Below are 20,189 nucleotides of genomic sequence, written 5' to 3'. Positions count from 1 at the left end.
CCTTTGCAGCTGTCCTGTCCAGCTGTGAAAACATCTGGATGACAAATGACCATGGCACCTCCTCCCTCACCCACTTGTAAACCAAGGATCCCATAGGTCAGGATCAATCAGGAAACTTTGGAGCAAGGGTGTTAATTAGGCAATTAGGAGAAATCAAGTGGTGGGCTCAGAAAGGGACTCAGCTGACTGTTCTTAATGAAGTCTGAGGTGGGACTGGGCATGGGGGGGGGGGCTTAAATTGGGACAGAAGAGATGAAGTGGGGATTGGACAGGAATGGGGAGGGGGGAGTGGATTCTGCACACATCTTGCATGACAGCACACAGGCCAGAGATGAAATAGCAGGGAAGGAGGAAGTGGGATAAAATAGAGCAATGTTGACAGAAATAGCTAGGAGGTGTGTAAGGATGGGACGCCCTGCGACAGAGAATATATATGTCCCTGCTACTTCTCTCCCTTGTTCCCCTGCCTTAAGCCCCAAACCCCTCCCCTCTTGAGGTGTGAATGTGCCATTTGGGGTCTCACTTCAAAGGGTCTTAGCAGAATCATAAATACAGCCCCAGCCAGGGGCTCCTCAGGGAAAGAGAGGATCTGCAGGGTGGATGCATCCCAGACTTGCCTCCAGAGACAGAACCGGGGAAAGCTGGCTCCCAGCCCCTCAACCCTGCTCTAGCCGAACAGCCTCCCGTCCTTCCAGGCTCCTACCCTGCACCCCACTCCCCCAGAGGTCCCCTTACGACTTGCACCATCCCTCTAACCCTCTAGACCTTCCTTCCTCCCCAGAGAAAGCAGGAGCCCTGGCTTCCAGTCTCACCTGTTCTAACCCACGAGGTCCTCACTCCTTTCCCAGAGAACCCAGACGTCCTGGCTCCAAGGCTTCCTGCAGCACCCCATGTATCACCCCACAGAGATGTTCTCACAGTATGGGGGCTCCTATCCTCTGCGACCTCCCCCACCTCCCGGGGCTGGGTATCCCCAGGGTCAGGCACCTCAATATGAAGCCTTCAGATATCCAGGTGAGAAATCGGGATATGATGGTGGGGAAGGTGGTGGTGGTGGGAGAGGGGGAGGGGGAGGGAAATGAAAAGCCAAAATTAGATAACAAGGGTGAGTAGAGGAGCAATCACATGCCAAAAATATTGACTGAGCTGAAGTGGATCCTCATTTCAGCCACTGGCTGATGCTGGGCCAGTCACCATTTCTCATTCTAATATATCCTACCTTGCATGGTTGTTGAGGAAGAAGACCATGTGTGCTTCCCTAGACTCCTTGGAAGAAGGGTGGGATAAAAGAACAGAAACATATGAAAGCCACAGTTTGTGGGATTCTTTAGAATGGGGGTGGGCTGGAGTTGCAATGTGTTAAGAGATTAGAGCAGATGGAACTATAATAAGGAGGACTTCTAGGTTCTTTGGGAGGGAGAGTGGTTTAGAGTAAGGGGAGGGGGAAGTCTGCAATCCAGGACTTCTGTGCTTGGCAGGAGAGAAGTGGGATAGAACAGAATGGAGACTGGGTGGGAACCAAGACTGCTGAATTCTCAGAGATGGTTGGATGGGGCAAAGGGATTTGGAGGCCAGAGTTGCTTTATGCTCTGGGAGAAATGTAGGACTTAGAATCTGAAGGGGGGGGGGACACAAGAGGAAGGCTGACAGCAGGCACCCAAAGGAGGGGCATGAGTAGGACTCAGTGGTACCCAGAAAAGAAGAAAGCAGTTGTGGGTTTAACAGGCCAGTGGGAGGGCAGGCTGGGACAGAAGAAATGCAAAATTCACATAAATTCCATTGCTTGCTTCCTGCTCCCCACGTCAGCTGGACTTTTAGCACCCAAGACCAACTGGTCGGGGGAGATGAGAGGGGGGAGCAAACAGGCGGAAACCAGCAGGAGGGTGACAAATTCCTGGGATGAAGCCCCTCAGTCTTGCCTGCAAGCCCCTGTCTTTCCCGCTCCCCCCCCCCCAGCTCAACCAATATCCCTCAGCTCCATCAGCCCTCTTTTCTGACTTGTTCCCTTCTCTTCTCTTCCCTGCTGTCAGACCTTGATGCTGCCCCTAAGCTGGATAGCTTCTTCCCTGGGTTGGAACCCCCAGGGCGCCTCCTGCCCTCTGCTCCGGGCCTCCCTTATGGGTCAGGCCAGCCTCTCCCATCCGGCCCCCCACCAACTACACGCCTACCCCCGGGAGTACGGATGAGCCTGGAGAATGGAGAACTTTGGAAGCGTTTCAGTGGGATTGGTACAGAGATGATCATCACCAAGGCAGGCAGGTGAGATGCCAAGCAGGAGGTAAAAGAGAAAAAAGTGGACCTTGAGCTCCAGAACCTTGTCCCAGTGCTAGTGATTCCCCAGCCACATGCAAAACCAATGCTTCTGAACCAGTGTGGACTGCATCTTCCCCAGTACTGAGTAATCAGAGCCAGTGCCTATCCCCTTTCTCCTTAGAAATTACAGCACTGCTCAAGAAACTCAGAATCAGGGAAGATTAAAGGTAAAGGAAAGGAGACCCCTGACCTTTACCTTTAGAGTTTAGAGTTTAGATTTATTAGAGGCTGATAAACATAGCTCTCTATTTCCTTCATCCCTCCTGTAAGTTCCATACTAGATCCTGGGGGGAAGTGTCATCAAAATGAAATGATTGACAGTACATTCAAAGCACACAAAAGACGAAATAACTTATTCACATTTCCCATAATTAATCCATGGGATTCAATGCCACATGATGTGATGATGATCTGAGATGACTTTGGAAAGATTAGACACTTAGACACACACACAGAATACAACTATCTGCAACTAATGGAACCTTCATGTCAGAGGCATATATATGCACACTGGAACAATTTTATAATAATAATAATAATAATAATAATAATAATAATAAATAATAATAATAATAAATAAATAATAATAATTTATTATTTATACCCCGCCCATCTGGCTGGGCCTCCCCAGCCACTCTGGGCGGCTTCCATAAAACCAAAAATACAGTAAAATCACACGTTAAAAACTTCCCTGACCAGGCTTGCCTTAAGATGTCTTCTGAATATCAGGTAGTTGTTTATCGCTTTGACATCTGCTGGAAGGGCGTTCCACAGGGCGGGCGCCACTACCGAGAAGGCCCTCTGCCTGGTTCCCTGTAGCTTTGCTTCTCGCAATGAGGGAACCGCCAGAAGGCCCTTGGCGCTGGACCTCAGCGTCCGGGCAGAACGATGGGGGTGGAGACGCTCCTTCAGGTATACTGGACCAAGGCCGTTTAGGGCTTTAAAGGTCAGCACCAACACTTTGAATTGTGCTCGGAAATGTAGTGGGAGTTTCTGCTGTGTTGTATGGAACTTAGTACTGAGATGGGATATATATCATCAGGAACTGTTAATCTTCTTCACTTTTCCCTGTACATAGATGTCCAGTATGACAGGATCACTCACCCTGCTCTTTTATTTTTCTGATTTTGTCAGCATCAAAAATGAAAAAATAATAATAATAATTTGTGCCAACTACTGCTGAGGGTGGTGGCGGCAGCAGGAGTAAGTGGTGGTCCTATTCTTCCCCCTGCCTTTTGTTATGTCTCACTGATGAATCCCCCCCCCCCGCTGCACTGCCTGCCCAGTTAAAATATTCTAACCCACATTTTTAATCAACTTTGCAGGCGGATGTTTCCACAGCTGAAAGTTTCAGTAACAGGACTGGATCCTGAAGCCAAGTACCTACTGCTAGTGGATGTGGTCCCAGTGGGCAGCTCCCGGTACAAATGGCATGGCAAGCGGTGGGACGCCAGTGGCAAGGCTGAACTGCCCCCACCAGACAGGGTCTACATCCACCCCGACTCGCCTGCATCAGGCGCCCACTGGATGCGCCAACCTGTATCCTTCCACCGGGTCAAGCTCACCAACAACACACTGGATCCCCACGGACATGTATGGCCAGGGGGAAAGGGCACTTTGGGCATGAGGCATAGGATATTAAGTGGAAAGGAATATAGCTGTAGGGAATGCTCTGAGCACCTCAAGGGGAAAATGGGTTAAAAGAATGGCACTAACAGATATTTGGCGGTTCAGATTGCTAACAATATTGGATTATGGCTATGGGTTATATAGCAAAGAGGCATACCCAGGGTTTTGTACAATTTGTGCTTAAAATAAAATCTCCTCCAGCATTCTGAAATTCTACATCGTCTGCAAATTATATAAACTAAACACAATAGATATGTTGCTTTCTCTCTCATGTATGCTGTAGTTGAGATTCCAGAATGGAAGGGGGTTGGACTGGATGACCCTCGGGGTCCCTTCCAACTCTACAATTCTGTGACTCTGTGCATAATTTATTTTGCTCGCATTGTTCATGAGAAAGGGCAAGTAACTATGCAGCTCCCTGAAGCCCCATATTTGGATCATTAGAAGTCTACTCAGTCCATGTGATTTCACCAGGGACTGAAGCCTCATTATGTAGCCATAAGGACTAGAATCTTGCTCTCCTTCTTAATGTCCAATAAAACAGAGATTCTCAAGCGAGTGAATCCTGCAATTTAACATAAAAAAGCCTGTGCTTCGGGCAGATTCACAGAATTTACACTGGCCCTGACTACAACAGGAGCTAAAATATCTGTTTGCATTAAAAATGAAATATGGTAGGAAAAACTGTTTTGACAAGTAAACAGATAATATGACTCACCTCTGGCTCTTGCACCCCCTTCTCAGCTGATTGTTCACTCCATGCACCGTTACCAGCCGAGGATACATGTGGTTGGAGCCGGAGGACGCCGTGGGGCAGGCAGTGGCTGCGCTTCCTTCACCTTTCCCGAGACCCAGTTTCTGACTGTCACAGCCTACCAGAACCCACAGGTGAGAAACAAGGCCGCTGTTATAAATTTAATATTTGCATCTAAAAGGCCCTTCCCCATTGGTGGCAGGAAGCAGGGATGTGTCACCTTGGACAAATGATTTATCCATTTCCTGCCCTCACTGCCCCCCCATTGCTTATCCCTGAAGGAAAGGCACTTTTTCCATCAGCAAATGATAATCAAATCAAAAACTGGCCATTAAAAAAAGGCGGCAGTCCTGAGAATTCTCAGGCGAACATCAACTCCGTCAAATTCTAAAGGACTTCAGAGGAAATGTGTTTAGAATAGAAGCACAAATGTGAGACAGAGCTTCATTTTAGAGAAATAGCACGGGAGACCCTCCCCAGAAAGTTACTTTGGCTTTCTGTGCGACCAACGCCCCGCTCCATATTATTTTTTGTGCCCGTTCTTTTCACCAAGCTCCAGAAACGGCAGCCTTCCAATGCTCATTTCCTTAGAGACACTCTGGAATTGGCACAAATATTAAATCAGCAACATATTCCTGAACCACCACCGCTATTTTGTGGAAGCGTGGCAAGAAGATGCCTCTGTTTTCATAAGGGTTTTACACACACACACACACACACACACACACACACACACACGGAGCATTACCCCCTCACTTCTAAGTAGCAACCGAACCCCATGTCCAGAGGGGCAGGCGCAAGGGATCCTAAGTGACTTCGCTTTCAATTTAATCCCATGCGACTCACTATCAATACAGCAGGAAAAATCACAGCAAACTAAAAACCATTCCAACACTGCACATTTTGGAACTCCACTGCCCTTCCCTGAGCATTTCTACGTCACTAAAATGGCCTGTTTTCCTTTTCTCTGGCCATATCCCTTCGCCCCCTCATGTGAGACTTTTCCTTTTAAATAGTGCTGCAAAAATATATTCCACACACACACTTTTTTTGGCATTTCTGTGACATGGGGAAAACCTTACATTTCACTTACCTCCATGAAATCTGGGATTGTTGACGCCCTCCGCCTTCCTATGAAGCTCTCTTCCCCCACTTGTCCACCTCCATAAAACTCTAGGCCTGAGGCCTCCCTTCTTCACTTGCCCACCCACATCTCTTGATGCCATTACAATGGCTTCTCCTCAGGATTCTTCCGCCTCTAAATCACCTCAGCTCCTTTCTCCTCCTGACCATATCCCTATCCCTTCACTCCACAACCTTTCACCTCATGCTGAATGGTGCCCTTCCACCTCCGCTTGGGCCCGTGCAGCCCTCATCATTTTGTAACTCCCCTATGTGTCCTTATTTATTACTCCATTCCTGTGTTTCTTTCCACTTTTGAATAGCTCTTCATACCTCTCAACCAAAATATCCTTCCCTCTACTCAGTCAGAGCCTTTACTTTTCATTGGGAGTCTTTCCATGTTTTGCGATATTCCTTTGTAATTTTCTGCCCTAAAATATACCCCCCCACACACACACAAATTCAGCTTCTCTGTTATTTAACCATTTCCTTGCACCTTAATATCACTTAACAAAAACTATTTGTTGTGTATTGAGTTAAAGGATTTTATATCTGTATTATTATTGTCGGTATTTGCATTAGGGTAAAGTAACTGCCTTTTGGTTTCAAAGGGTACAGCTACTATTGGTTCATTTAAGCTGCTGTATTTGGATCCTCTCTCTTATTGGTTTCCTCCAAAAGGCAGGACTGTGATTGCCTGATATTGTTCCCTCCAAAATGTATCCTTTCTAGCTAGTCCCCTGTCCCTATAAATGTAGCTTTCCCCTCCTCAGTCTTGAGTCTTGTTTGCTTTAATAAAGAAGTGCTACTAGAGAACTGTCTCTGGCATATTATGTCAAGAGAGCTGAAATCACAAACCCCATGTCACAACACTATTATTCAGTGCAATTCCTCTACTCTCACACAGGGTGTACAATAGTTATTGCACTAGATATCCCTCCTCCGGCCTTAAAATAGTTCTGTCTCATTCCTCCCATTATGTGCCGGCCTGGGCTGATGGGAGTTGTAGCCCAATACTTCTGAAGAGCACCAGATTGGTTAAAAGCTATTTTGCACACATACCCACTTCGAACAGTTCAGATAGAGATAAAGATATAGATATAGATAGATTTTAAAAATGTTTAGGGGTACTCTCATTTTCCTACTCATATTGAAATATTGCCCCTCAATGAGGCCAAACTTAGATTCACAAAATGTTTATGAGTATGCGTACCCCCAGAAAAAAGCACACTATCTATCTACCTATCTATCTATCTACACACACACACACACACACACACACACACACACACACAGCCCCAAACCTGGAAAAAACCATAACACGGCAATCAGCTCACATCTAGGTAAGAACTAGTACCAGCAAGAGTAGAGATGTGTTTAGGAGAGCTCTCTTTTTTGACTGTCTCTTCTATTACAGAAGCCCACGCAAAAGCAAATTTTTTGCTCTAGGTTCTGAAACTTGAATACTGTATGCTGTCAGCATATGCCAGTATTCTATCATTTTTGAAAACATAATACAAAAGTTGAAAGATTGATAATAATTCTGTGCTTGCACGCTAAACCAAATCTCAGAAAACATAAAAATATGTGTGCGTATACATCTAATCATACCCTTTCAATTGCCTACCTAACATTTTCCTGTTTCCTCCCCTCCCAGATCACTCAGATGAAGATAGAGAGCAACCCTTTCGCAAAGGGCTTCCGGGAGAATGGCATGAACAGCAAAAGGTGAACTGACCCGATCAGGAAAGATGTCAATGCCGTAGAGAGGAGCTATTTCAGCCCTCATATTAGCTGGCAGCAGTGATTCCCTTCCCAAAATGTTTGCCACTGACGGGGGGGGGGGGGCCTAGACCATAAGGAGATGGGCTTGTCCTCACTGGAGAAATACTGTAGTTCACTGGGCTGCAGAATCACAGGGCGCCAAGATGAATGGGCTCATAACAACTGCTACTACTAAATTTATACCTGCTGAGACCATCCATTAAAAAAGCAACCACACCAAAATGAATTATTGAGAAAATAAAAAATATTAGAAGGAGGGGGGATTTTGTCCTTGCTCAGAGCACCATATTATTACAGTCTGCCCCTGGCTTCTAACATTGCTTTTCCACATGTTATTATGGTCCCCCTTACAAAATTTAGGGAACGCGAGGCCCGAATCAAGAGGAAAATGAAGGCAAATGAATGTGAAGCCAACATGGGGGAAAATGGTAAGCGAAACAAACATACCTTATTCTGTCGCTTAGCTTCATAAGACATTGTCTGCTCTCTGTCTCCTTCCACCACTTTAAAAGCAAAACACAACATTTCTCTCCAGACTTCATTAAACAAAGTGAGGATCATTTAAGTGGATACTCTGTGAGCCTCCCTCCTCACCATCCTTAACTCCGTAGCTACTCACTGTCCTATGTATATCCATTTCTTACAATGCCACATACAATGACCACCTTTTGCTTCCTTTCACTGCTTGACTTTTGCGACCCCTGCCACAACATCCCATCACTTCCTTCACCCCTAGTCCTATAACTCATTAAATTATACCTGCTGTTTCATATTTTTGCCTCCTCTTAATTGTCTTTCCCCACAATTACAATCACACCCTGCTCTGCCCTGGTAGCACAAACTTACCTGAAAAGGTCACAACCCCTGGTACTATAATGAACTGCCTCTTTATTTCAGACAACATTCCAGAGAACCTGTTATTTTGGATATTTTTTTAAAAAGTTGTATATGTCCCTAGAGGTTCCCTCCTATGCCACATTTATGTGCTTTCTAAATCCATACGAATCCTGTTTTATTATTCCCCTTTCCCATTATATAACCTTTTGCCTGCTTTTCCTCCCCTACCTGCACTTCGCCTCCACCTAGAGAGCAAGAAAGGCCCCTGCGACTCCACCTTGACAGAGGAGACACCCCTGGAGCAACAACCACCACCTGCGCTTCCACACCCTTCTTGCTCCTTCTACCCCACTGCAGGGATCAATCCCAGCGGAGCAGAGGCTTATGTGCAGCACCCAGCCGCCTTCCATGGCTTGCGGGGGGCACCCTCACCCTACGGCAGGTGAGCCAGCCACGTCACGTTCCTCGAGTTCTAGAGCTGTGTTGCCAAACTTCTGCCTTTGTAAAATAAGTGTGGAGCATCCCTGGGGGATCTGAATCAACCCTGGTGTTCAGGTTTCCTTTGGTGGCTGAATAAACCCTGTCCTAGGGTATAAACAGGTATAAATGTTTTTAGAGGGGTAGGGCTGATTTGAAAGCACCCTCACAGCATTTAAGATACCCAGGCAATAATTTGAAGTGCTCTGATTTCTTGTCACGCTTAATACGTTGAAGAATCATTGCCAGAGGGAACAAAAAAACAAAAAACAAACCCACTTGGCAATAGGCACTTTTTCCTTTTTATGGCATGAACAGACTTCTGGAACAAATTAAGTTCGAGAACCAAGGTACCACTGTAACTGGAATTATCTACTGTACAGCTACATCGTGGCATTGAAAACAAGTCAGTAGAGCACAAGACTCTTATTCTCAGGGTTGTGGGTTTGAGCCCCATGTTGGACAAGATTCCTGAATTGCAGAGAGCCCTCAAGGTCCCTTCCAACTCAACTCTTCTATGATTCTATGTGCCCATTGTCCAAATTTTACTTTGAGAATTGCTGCAGCTGCACCTGGCAAAGACTGCGCTGTACAGTGGTACCTCAGGTTAAGAACTTAATTCATTCCGGAGGTCCGTTCTTAACCTGAAACTGTTCTTAACCTGAGGTACCACTTTAGCTAATGGGGCCTCCCGCTGCTGCTGCCGCCGCGCCACCACCATGTGATTTCTGTTCTCATCCTGAAGCAAAGTTCTTAACCCAAGGTACTATTTCTGGGTTAGCGGAGTCTGTAACCTGAAGCGTCTGTAACCTGAGGTACCACTGTACTCTAAACATTAGCCAACATGGTGCCCTCCATATGCTATGGTCTACAACTTCCCTCCTCACTGACCATTGGCCATGCTGACTGGGGCTGATGGGAGATGGGAGTTCGGTAATATCAGCAGGGCACTATCATGGCCACCTTGGCTCCAGGGCATTACAAGTGCCAAGAGGCTTCTGGGGGGAGGGAAATGTCTTTAGCATATTTGTAAGTTCACTTTGCTTTTTAGTCTGAAAATAGGTGTTGCCCTCTCTAGTTAGCAGTTGGCTACCAGCTGTGATGTTCCCCACTCCCCCCCTTTTTTTGGTGTGTTGAACAAATAAATGTACTTGTGCCAGTTGAAAACTTTTAAAAGTAAGTAGAAGTCTGCCTGACATACCAGAGTAGCTGCTAACCAACATTTAACTTACTGGAAGATACAGTTGTAAAGCAAGTTACAAAGCAAGGGTCATGCCCATGATGAAAAAAGCCACTGGAGCAATCTCTTAAAAACCTACCCAAATAGATAACCTGCAGCCTTTAGTGAGGAAAGACCACTTTACTTCTTATGCTAGTGCTTGATCCGTAACAGAGAGCAGCCACAAATTGTCACCAGCTGCATGCAATGGCGGAGTCTCTGAACCCAACCCAGTGCAGAAATCGCTAACTGAGAAAGGTGTTTGGCCCTTACCAAGGCCATTCTGTGGTAGAACCAGAATTAACCATGTACTGATTACTATGGCCAATATCCCGCACAATATGACATTTAACAGGAAGAATATGCAAGGCAAGAATGCAGAAAAGACATTCAGGGCTGTAGCATTATCTATGGGGAAGCTAGAACCAGTAGAACACAGAAAAACTATAGCTGTCTGTGGGGAGACGTCGTTGGGCAGATACACGCAGTTGGAAGGTTGGTCATGTCAAGCCACTCAAAGGGGGGCCACCTGCATTTTTATCAGTGTTTGACTTACCCCTCATCTTTTCCCCACAGCCCAAGTCAAGAAATGGCAGCTCCTCCATCATCCCCAAGTACCAAGTCACCTCCCGAGCAATCTGATTTCAGACCTATGCTCCCGGCGAGTTGGAATGGGCTGGATATTATTCCTTTCCTTGGGGGAACAGAACCCCCCGATACCTCCTCCTTTCCCCCTTTCAAATTCAGCTTCGCACCCTACCCGCCTCCACCTCGCGTCTATGGCCCCCCCTCTGGCTATCCTGGCTCTCAGCCACCTATGCTCTAACTCTTGCTCCTCCCACAAACCCTGGAATTCCTGTCTTCTAGGTATTCTGCTTCCCCTGCTAGATTTCATGGCTTTCCCTGTTTCTTTATTACTGTCCATGTTGGGAAGGGTAAACTTGTCTGTATCCTGCCTGTCTTATAATTAAACATTTTTAAGGTCATAACATAGTGTACGTCTGTTTTCTTCCATGACATATTTAAGCAAGCTAGAATTCTGAAATTCCAGCCTAGATTTCTGCTCTGCCAGCCAGCTTGACTGGTCAGAAGGCATCAGGAGATCCTTTTAAGACATCTCACCAAAACAGGTTAAATAAATTGGGGCAGTTCTCAGTTGCAGAGCACTTTTGGGTCAGGAAGTATTGATGGGTGTGTGTAGCACCAACCTGCCTCGAGAAGCAGCACCATCAAGTGAGAAACTCGTTTGTAAAAAATGTAGGAAGTAGTAGTATCATATATTAGATAACAGGCTCCGAGGTAGACAGATTCTCCCTGTGGCATGACTGAAGGCCGTGAAGATTACTTGACACTATATTCCGTCAGCTTCAACTCAATAAAGGAAGTGGAAACACTCCCCAACAGTGAAAGTATGGACCTCATCTCATCCTCCACTCTTTGCAGGAGCCAAGCAGGTTTGGGAGGTAAGGAATGACAAGGAGGACACCTACACAGATATTTCTGCCCAGGATCTGGCAGCATTCAACATGCACCCTGCTCACAAACCATGTGGCCACAGAAATACGCAATGTACAAAATGTCACTTTTTTTTTTTAGTTTTATTAGAATTTTTTTATCTAAAAGTTGTAAATAGGAAAAAACCCAAAATGAAAACAAAATAAAATTAGAGCAAGAGACAGATCATCGGAGGGGAAAGCACTCCTAGACGTAAGAAAAGTGGCAGGAAGTTCCGCCTTCCCCTTCTAACTCTAAGTAGATATCTGGATTGAATGTGAGTATCCCTTCACAGGAATAAAGGGGAGGGGGTGGGAGATTTTAACCCTGTGGTGGGTGGGATTTGGATACACCAACCCCACAGGGGGTAGGATATGGAGGGATGGAGAGAGACAGAGAGCACGCCCCATTGGTCAAATTAACTAGCGTGATATGGTCCCAGTCTCCCCACTCAAGGAGAAGGAGCGGCAGGGAGGGGGATAAACAGGATATAGATTTGCCAATAATACATTTAATAAATCCACCACAAATTTTTTTAATGGATTTCATAAAGCATTTGCATCCTCCAGTGACCAGAAAGTCTACTTTATTTTAATTATTATTATTTTTTGCAAAGTCTGGCAAAAAGGTGGGGACAGTTTAACCTTCCAGTGGCCAATAAATGTTTGAGGAAAGTGGGAATGAGATATGGCGGCACACAGAGGAACCACTTCCCAGTCTATGTTCATCTATTCCATGTAGCTCAAGCAGACTATACACCGAAGTGCGAAGAAACCACCGTTCTAGGTCTTCCAGCAACCAGACACAGCAAGGTTTGAAGCACTTCCTATTCTCTGCTTAAATGCTATGGAATGGCACCAAAACCGGAGTTCAAAGATCAGCTGACCAAAAAGTAAAAATATTTTTGTTTTAAAAAAAAGAGTTAAACTAGGAAGCACCTAAGTGACGCAGAAGCAGAGAACTAGTCCAGAGACCGCATCCTCCTAACAGTTACAGATATTCTTTGGTCACTGGTTTCCTCTTTATTTCCAAGTCCAGTTCTCTCCATCTGATACATCCTCTATAAATAATTTCCAGTCGCACTGCAGATGAGCTAGAGAACTAGGCTGGGAGGCTGTCAGCTGCGCCCCTAGAAAACCATAGAACTCTGAAGATCTACAGCTTCTCTCCATTTCTGGGTTGACCTTTTCCCCCCGTTTCGCCTGGAGTGATCCGAGATCAACAGAGTTCTAGGTTTTTCAATGACCAGAAGTCCCAAAAATGTGTTTCGGGCGGAGAATAAAAATTAGGGCAGCCCTGAAGAGACTATAAAGCGACTGGCTGGAATTCAGTAGTGTGGAAAAAGATGGCCAATTCAGTCTAAGGGGTCCAGAACTGAGGGTTTATTGGGCAAGGGGAATGGAGTGGGGCGGGGGGGGGGGGAGAAGAGACCTGAACCCTGCCAAACTTCAAAGAGGCTGCCCACCCCAGCCAGGACAAGAAAAACAGAAGCCGCACGAGGGGAGGGTGGGGGGGAGATGGAAGAAGCATTCACAGGAAGTAGTCCGCAACAGGCTTCTTAGACGGGATGCCTCGAGTTTCTTGGGGGGCAGCTTCAAAGATAATAAATTCCTTCTGAAGGTGTTCATCCAGTTCCAGGATGGCTGCCACATTCCCACAGCTGTGTGCAGAGCAGAGGAGAAGGGTCACAATGGGATGCCTCCAGTTTCATCAATGCCACCCTTCCACACAGACTGACCCTGCAATCCCTCCTATATGCCACACAGCTCAAACAGTACACAGTGCTAGGCTTGCCATATCTGCCCGCTATTCCACACCCATCCCTTCTGTCTCCTCACCGGTAGCAGTAGTTGGGAGCTGACCACACAGTAAGAACTGTTTCGTTGAAGTGCCACTTGTACCCCTCCATGACCAGCTGATGCGCTCGACAGATCATGTCAATGTCATTCGCCGCGTTGAATTGCGCCACCACGTCGCTGCCGAATAAGTAGCCGGCACCTCGTGGGCTCACCCCCCAGCCTGTGGTATCTGCAAAGGACAGAAAAGCTGGGCTTAGGACACAAAGGAAACAAAGTACCAGGCATGATCGACTAGGGGAAAGGGCAGCTGCTCTTGATGAACTTATAGAACAAAGCTGATCAGCAATTGGCCAAGAGGTAGGATTTCATCTAAAGCCCTCACCCCACCCAGCTTGGGCTGCTCCACGTCCATTTTTACCAGTCAACCCCTTTTAAAAAGAACCAGAGTGAGATGAAACAATGGGGGCAGAAAATACCTGATCTTCTTTAGATCAAAGACTCAAAGGTTCTTGTTTTAGAGATTTTTGGAATACTGCACTAAGCAGTAAAAGAAATAGAAGCTTTAAAACAAAAACAAATAAACAAATATTCCTTTAGCTCACTGTGCAGTTTATCTGGCATTAAACCCACAGAGACTATAGCATGCTCTGCCTTCCAATAAGTGAGACCCTATTCATTCCCTTACAACATAAAGAACTAAAAACACAGGACAGATTCATTAAATAAGTTCCACGGAGTGCTCAGAACTCCATTGTATCAATTGTGATCTCTCTTTAGCAGCTTGTACAGAAGTACAAGGTCAGATCAAAGTTGCTGGGGTCCTCTTGGTAACAGACTCCGCCTCTTTCGGTTTCAGTGCAATTTTAAGCCAGAATTAAAGGCTCAACGCTCTTCTACTTGGGCTACACGGCTCTTCCTGGTACGCTCTACTCCTAATACTGTTTAACCTATTAAACTTTTCCTGGAACAAATACTATTACCATCTTAACCAGATGCAACACGCAAAGATTCCTTTCTCCTTCATGCATGGCGCGCACACACACACACACACACACACACACACAAAAAAAACCACCCCACTCCATGCACAAATATACCTTCAGGGTCAGACCAAAGAAGATCACACATGGGACCATCATGAGGAACCTCCTGTTTGCGATCTATCGTTCGAATCTGGTCCAGTGTCTGGATGGATGGGGACAGACCACCATGAACACAGAAAATCTGCAACAGAAAAGGAATGTGTGCATTTGGAAAGCTGCATGTAGAAGTTCTAGGGCCAAACAGCACCTCCCTGCCCACCACATTAAAACTCATGCTGTTGTCTTCCCACTTTAGTCTATTGCACTCTACTCTCACACCAGAAAACCTAAGTGTTCTTTTAGGCTGTAAGGCCCTTGCCACAGGAACAGGGCCTCTAGTTCTCTGGAAAGCCCTGCACACAGTGATGGGGTGCACACACTCTTTCTCAAATGCTCCTACCATCATAAACACACACAGCATGCTTACCTTGCCATCAATGATAGCAGAGAGGCTGAGGTAGTCAAAGATCTCAGTGCAGTAGCGCCAAACGGTGACAGAGCCGTATTTCCTCAGGCACTCATCGTAAAAGCCATATACCTGGGTGATCTGTCTGCTCTCATGGTTGCCACGGATCAGGGTGATCCTGTCAGGGTACCGGACCTGTAAGAGAAAACAACCAAACCGGCATAGACCACAGACATGGAAATGTTATATAACCCAGAATTCCCAGCATCTCTGTTCAGGTAGAACAAGGAAAGCATCCTTGGATTCATGAGGGGCAAGGGTCGTTCCTAACCTTGAGTGCCAGCAGTAGCAAGAATGTTTCAACACTGTAGAAGCCACGGTCGACAAAGTCACCCATGAAAAGATAGTTGGTCTCAGGCACATCACCACCCACCTGCAGGAGAGAAAGAAAGGGCATGTAAATATATTGTCCCAGGAGAGCTTGAAAGCTGAAATTGGGCACTGGAATTGGATGGCTGAGCGGTACTCACCCTGAAGAGCTCTTTAAGGTCATAGAACTGGCCATGGATATCCCCACAAACCTGGAAAGAATATGGAACTCTTTAATGTTCTCAAGGTGGCTATTACTACTATCATACCTAGTCCAGTGTATCTGAAAGACCAAGGCCCTTCTCTCTGCCCACCAGTAAGAGCTGGATAGGCAGGAGCATGGCATTTTGGTGATAGCAAAACATTCTTGAAACTACACCCCCAGGGAAATATGTGTTCCCTCTGTCATTCCTCTTGTTCAAAAGAACTTTGGAACTTTCAGAAGAATCCAGGTGGTGTGTTTTGATATCCTTTTTCTTCTGTTACTGTTCATTCATTAAGGCAAGAGAGGAGAACCTTGTTCACATTCCACTGTTGGCCTGTGTCCAGTTTCTGCCTGCTAGTAGGGAATGAGGCCAAAGGCAGAAATGGATGGAGAAACAGCTGTGACTTGTACCTCTTATACAAGACTACATTCCAGTCAGATAAAACTCAAGAGGTTTGTACACCTACGCAGACACACACCAAATTTCCATCCAGGAAAGAGACATGATTACATTTCAAGCACATGTTCCAATTGAGGCAAAAACACATGAGGATATTACACAGTAACATGGCATATGGAATAGTTCTGAGGCCAGATAGTGTCCTGGAAAGTCACCTTTGGCCTCCCTCAACCTGCTTCAAAGGATGTTTTTTTTTAAAAAAAAATCAGCAGCATGCTTCAATTTCTTATTTGTAAAACGCCTTGTGACAGCAATTTTTTTTAAAGGATAAAATAAAAAGTTCAGGTGTTATTGCTGCCAGCATTTGGGTCCCAAAACACTGATGAACATTCGCTAAAAAACAAGACTCACTGTTACTGGGGAATCTACTCTCTGGACGTTGCTTTCTTCCACCAAGATCTCTCTGCAGAGAAAGAAAAGGAAATGTGTCTCACACAGACACTCTACACCGTAATTGGCTGCATTTTACAGTCTTAGAACAGGTATTCTTATAGATGTCAGGCAACACTCACCTGGCCTTGGCACAGAGGGCTTTGACCTCGCTCTCCTTGATGAGCTCACAGCGCCGCAACTGCTCAATCTGACGATCAAGGTCACTGATTTCGGCCATCTTGCCCCCTTGTAGGAATAGAATTGCAGTCAACTTTTTCTTAAAAAATAACATTTAACATCAAGGCATACACCTTTGATGACAATGGGGGGAAAGAGTCGAGCACATACACCTAGAAAATATTTCCATCAAAAAGGATGAGAGTAAAAGTCAAATAACAGCCCCTCAGCTCTATATTGTTTCCTACTATTATAGGAAGAATCACAAGGAATATCAGTAAGGGAGAGACTTATAATCTACATCAGCTTTCCCCAAACTGGTGCTCTCCAAATTTTGCTGGACTATAATTTCTATTGGTCAAGCTGGCTGGGGCTGATAGGAGACCAAAACATCTGGAGGACACCAGGTTAGGGGAGGCTGATCTATATAGTAAACCCCTTATACTACCCTGAAGCACCTGTAAAGAAACACTGGGAGAAACTTCACACACTGTAACAAAACAAAACAAATAAGAAAGTGAATTAAACCCAAGATGGATTATATTTATATATGTGTATTACTAAAAAGTGCTGGAAGAGACTATGCCTTCAGACCCTCTGATAATATGAAGTTGTTGGTATCAGAGGCATTCTCTTTCAAGCTTCTCCAAAGATTTGTGCAAACCGTGCCCCATATACTGAAAAGGCAATACAGTATACATTTGGAAGGCAGTAAAATAAAATGCATTGTTATAAAAACAATGATCATTGTTCTACACACTTCTGTTATCTGAGGAGGGGAGAGGGTGGTGAAATCTTTATGTTGCGTCCCAGGACTTCTTTTCAACACCAACAGAGTGAGCAGATTATCTCCTAGGAAAAAGTTCCCACCTTTTCCATCTTTCTTATCCAACAGTAAGGAGAAGGTGCCTCCACCCAACCATCTCATTCAAAAAGCTCACCTCACTATCTGATCTTTTTGCCCAATGATACCCAGAACTTTTTAAGATAAGGAATGATGAGTCACATCAAAGGAGAGAGCAGAGCATGACCAACTACCTCCTGTTACCATGACAATGCCACCCTATAGGTCTCTAAGATCTTCCCATCATGGCACCCATCTTTGCTTCTCTGCCCCCCTCACGCTTCTAAATGAGCCCATATCCCCTGAACTCGCCATTAAAAGGGCAAAGGGAAATTTGCATATAAAGAAATCAAGCAAGTTAATAAAACCTACTCAGCCAGCTGCTACTTGCTGTATTCCCTCGCACCCTCAGAAGGGCCACCTTCCACCCCACGCCCATCCCTTTCCAAAACGCCCTCCTTTCGGGGGAAAAACATAAAACACCTCACTCCACGAAGTTGGACACCCCCAAGACAGGGCGACGCCTGCCCCCTCCATGAGCCTGAGGGGAGAGAAGCCCCTCTTTTTCCCTCCTCCTCCTCATGGGCCCCACCAGTCCCGCTCCCCCAGGAAGCTCTGGCCGTCTCGCTTGTGAAAAGCGCCCAGAGCCTCCCTCCAGGTGACAACTCTCCCCTCTTCCCCCTCCCGACCCCACGGGCTGCTGTCTCTATGGCAACCAACTTTCCCCGGCGCCCCCGCCCGCGGCCAGGAGCCAAAGGAAAGGACGCCTCCCCCTCCCCCCGCGGACGCCCCACCTCCCGGGCGCCTACCTGGGGTCCCGGTAGCGGCGGCGGCGACGGTGGCGGCTGCTCCGCGGCTCCCTCCGGCTCCCGGGCCCGGCCCCTCCCCCTCTCTCTTTCCGGCTCTCCCACCAACTACTGGGCGCTGGACGTCACTTCCGCTTCCTTCTAGGACCAAGAACGGGCGCAGGTGAGGCGGGGCTTCTCTCCGCTATCCCTTTGAAGGGGCGGGACCTTGACTCATCGGATGTGACGAAAAAGGGCGTGGCGTGGCGGAAAAAGTATGCCGGCCATGCTGGGGTTTAAAAGGCGCCGCTGACACTCCGCCGGAAGTGACGGAGATCGCGGGGGGGGGACCTTTTTATTTTATTTTATTTTATTTTATTTTATTTTATTTTATGAATATATACCGCCCTATACCCGGAGGTCTCAGGGCGTTCACACAAAAAAATCACAATATATAAAATCAAAATAAGAACAATAACCCAATAACACCCCCAATTACTATTTAATTGACGCGCATCCCTTTTAAATATGAACATTGTATTAGTTAGACAGCACTTCACAAGGTGTTTGCACGTAGCTAAGGGGGTCGAGAACGAAAGCGTGGCTGGAGGCCACCTTATGGGACTTCAGGTTCTGCTCGACTACAGCCCCCGTCATTCGTCGCCGTCGGCCTTGCCGGCTGGGGCTGATGGGAGTTGGAGTCCAAAAGGTCTCTCTGTGTCTCTGTATCTTGGAGGCAGAAGGATGTCGGTCTGGAAGTGGCCTAGTATCACGGGCGGAAGCTGCTGGAGGGAGGGAGGATGCCTCCTGAAATGGAGGCGAGGATGCGTCTCCTGATTTTCTGAGGGCGCGCCTTGGAGGAGCTCAGTTGAAGGGTGTGATGAGCCATGCGGGGGCGGGAGGGAAAGTGATTTTAAAGTGCCCCCACTCCCAAAGCGGAATGATTTGCAACCCTACCGGTCATCTATGCTGTTATGTTGCAGAAAAGAGCTCCGTCTGAAGCCCCTGGGGTGTGAGTTAGCAGAGTCTAAACAGGGCAGGCAGCGCTGCGTTCCGTGGATCCAGAGGGTTTCAGCCGAAGGGGCAGAGCTGTGGCTTTAAGGGGGCTGCTTAGTCCTCGAGCTTTGATATATGTACAACTTGTGCAGAAGTTAATTGTTATTCTGGCTGAATCCAGAGATTTGTCAGCACCTTCCATCCCTTAGCACTTGTGCTTTGAGACAATTGAGCATTTTCCTAGCTGAATGGGAAATAAGACACCACCACCCTGTCAAAGGATGTAGTCCATGATACCAAAATAGCCATTTCCCACACTTGGGAAATGATAGCTTCCCTCATTGTGCTAAGTTTGATCTGTGATATACTACAAGAGCACACAGTCAAAATAAAAAAGTTCCTTCCAGTAGCACCTTAAAGACCAACTAAGTTAGTTCTTGGTAGGAGCTTTCGTGTGCATGCACACTTCTTCAGATACACAGATACGCATGCACACGAAAGGCTCATACCAAGAACTAACTTAGTTGGTCTTTAAGGTGCTACTGGAAGGAATTTTTTTATTTTGACTATGGCAGACCAACACGGCTACCTATCTGTTACAAGAGCACACGAAAGCCTGATTTGTGCATTTACTGAGGATGGTCCAAGCTGATGACTCTCCCTTTGTTCTATATCCAACACTTTTCAAAACCTAGAGATACAGGGTTGGGGGTTGTTAGCACACCCAACTGAGCTTATGGTCAAGCCACTAAAAAAGATAAGACATCTTATCAATCCTGTTTCACTTAAAGACTATCCTATCCATTTCCCACTCCATTTGATTGCAAATTGGGCTGTGTTCCATGTAGTACAACTAAAAGCATTGTAGTACCGTATACCCATATTTTCAAGTTCCTTTTGCATGCGATATTCCTATTCTATAGGCCTCTAGCCAATCTGCTGCAATGGAATTACCAGGTTAATATGCTTGGTATTTCTCAAAGCAAAATAATCTTCCCAAAGATTACAGGAAATTATTAGCAGTAATCTAAATAGCATTCAGATAATTCCACCTCTACGTCCCA

At 46.2% G+C, this 20,189-nt stretch overlaps 2 protein-coding genes across 2 annotated transcripts; one reads left to right on the top strand and one right to left on the bottom strand.

The window, feature by feature from the left end:
• The first annotated feature begins 505 nt into the window (after positions 1-505).
• TBX6 (T-box transcription factor 6) lies at positions 506-11,125 on the top strand. The gene is made up of 8 exons (XM_083469210.1): positions 506-1,014; positions 2,031-2,259; positions 3,639-3,906; positions 4,687-4,830; positions 7,476-7,546; positions 7,964-8,031; positions 8,690-8,882; positions 10,713-11,125. The coding sequence occupies exons 1-8, from the start codon at positions 891-893 to the stop codon at positions 10,960-10,962; spliced, it is 1,347 nt and encodes a 448-aa protein (XP_083325336.1). The 5' UTR covers positions 506-890; the 3' UTR covers positions 10,963-11,125.
• A 590-nt stretch (positions 11,126-11,715) lies between these two features.
• Positions 11,716-18,303, bottom strand: PPP4C (protein phosphatase 4 catalytic subunit). Its single transcript, XM_083471048.1, has 9 exons — positions 18,154-18,303; positions 16,464-16,569; positions 16,303-16,354; positions 15,448-15,498; positions 15,249-15,350; positions 14,939-15,112; positions 14,527-14,653; positions 13,469-13,658; positions 11,716-13,290 (listed from the first exon to the last, which is right to left on the bottom strand). The coding sequence occupies exons 2-9, from the start codon at positions 16,559-16,561 to the stop codon at positions 13,161-13,163; spliced, it is 924 nt and encodes a 307-aa protein (XP_083327174.1). The 5' UTR covers positions 16,562-16,569; positions 18,154-18,303; the 3' UTR covers positions 11,716-13,160.
• Positions 18,304-20,189: the final 1,886 nt, after the last annotated feature.

The sequence above is a fragment of the Podarcis liolepis genome, assembly GCF_965112155.1.
Source record: "Podarcis liolepis genome assembly, chromosome: 13".
NCBI classification, from domain to species: domain Eukaryota; kingdom Metazoa; phylum Chordata; class Lepidosauria; order Squamata; family Lacertidae; genus Podarcis; species Podarcis liolepis.
Note: the sequence above shows the minus strand (reverse complement) of the source record. Positions and strands in the feature narration are given on the sequence as shown.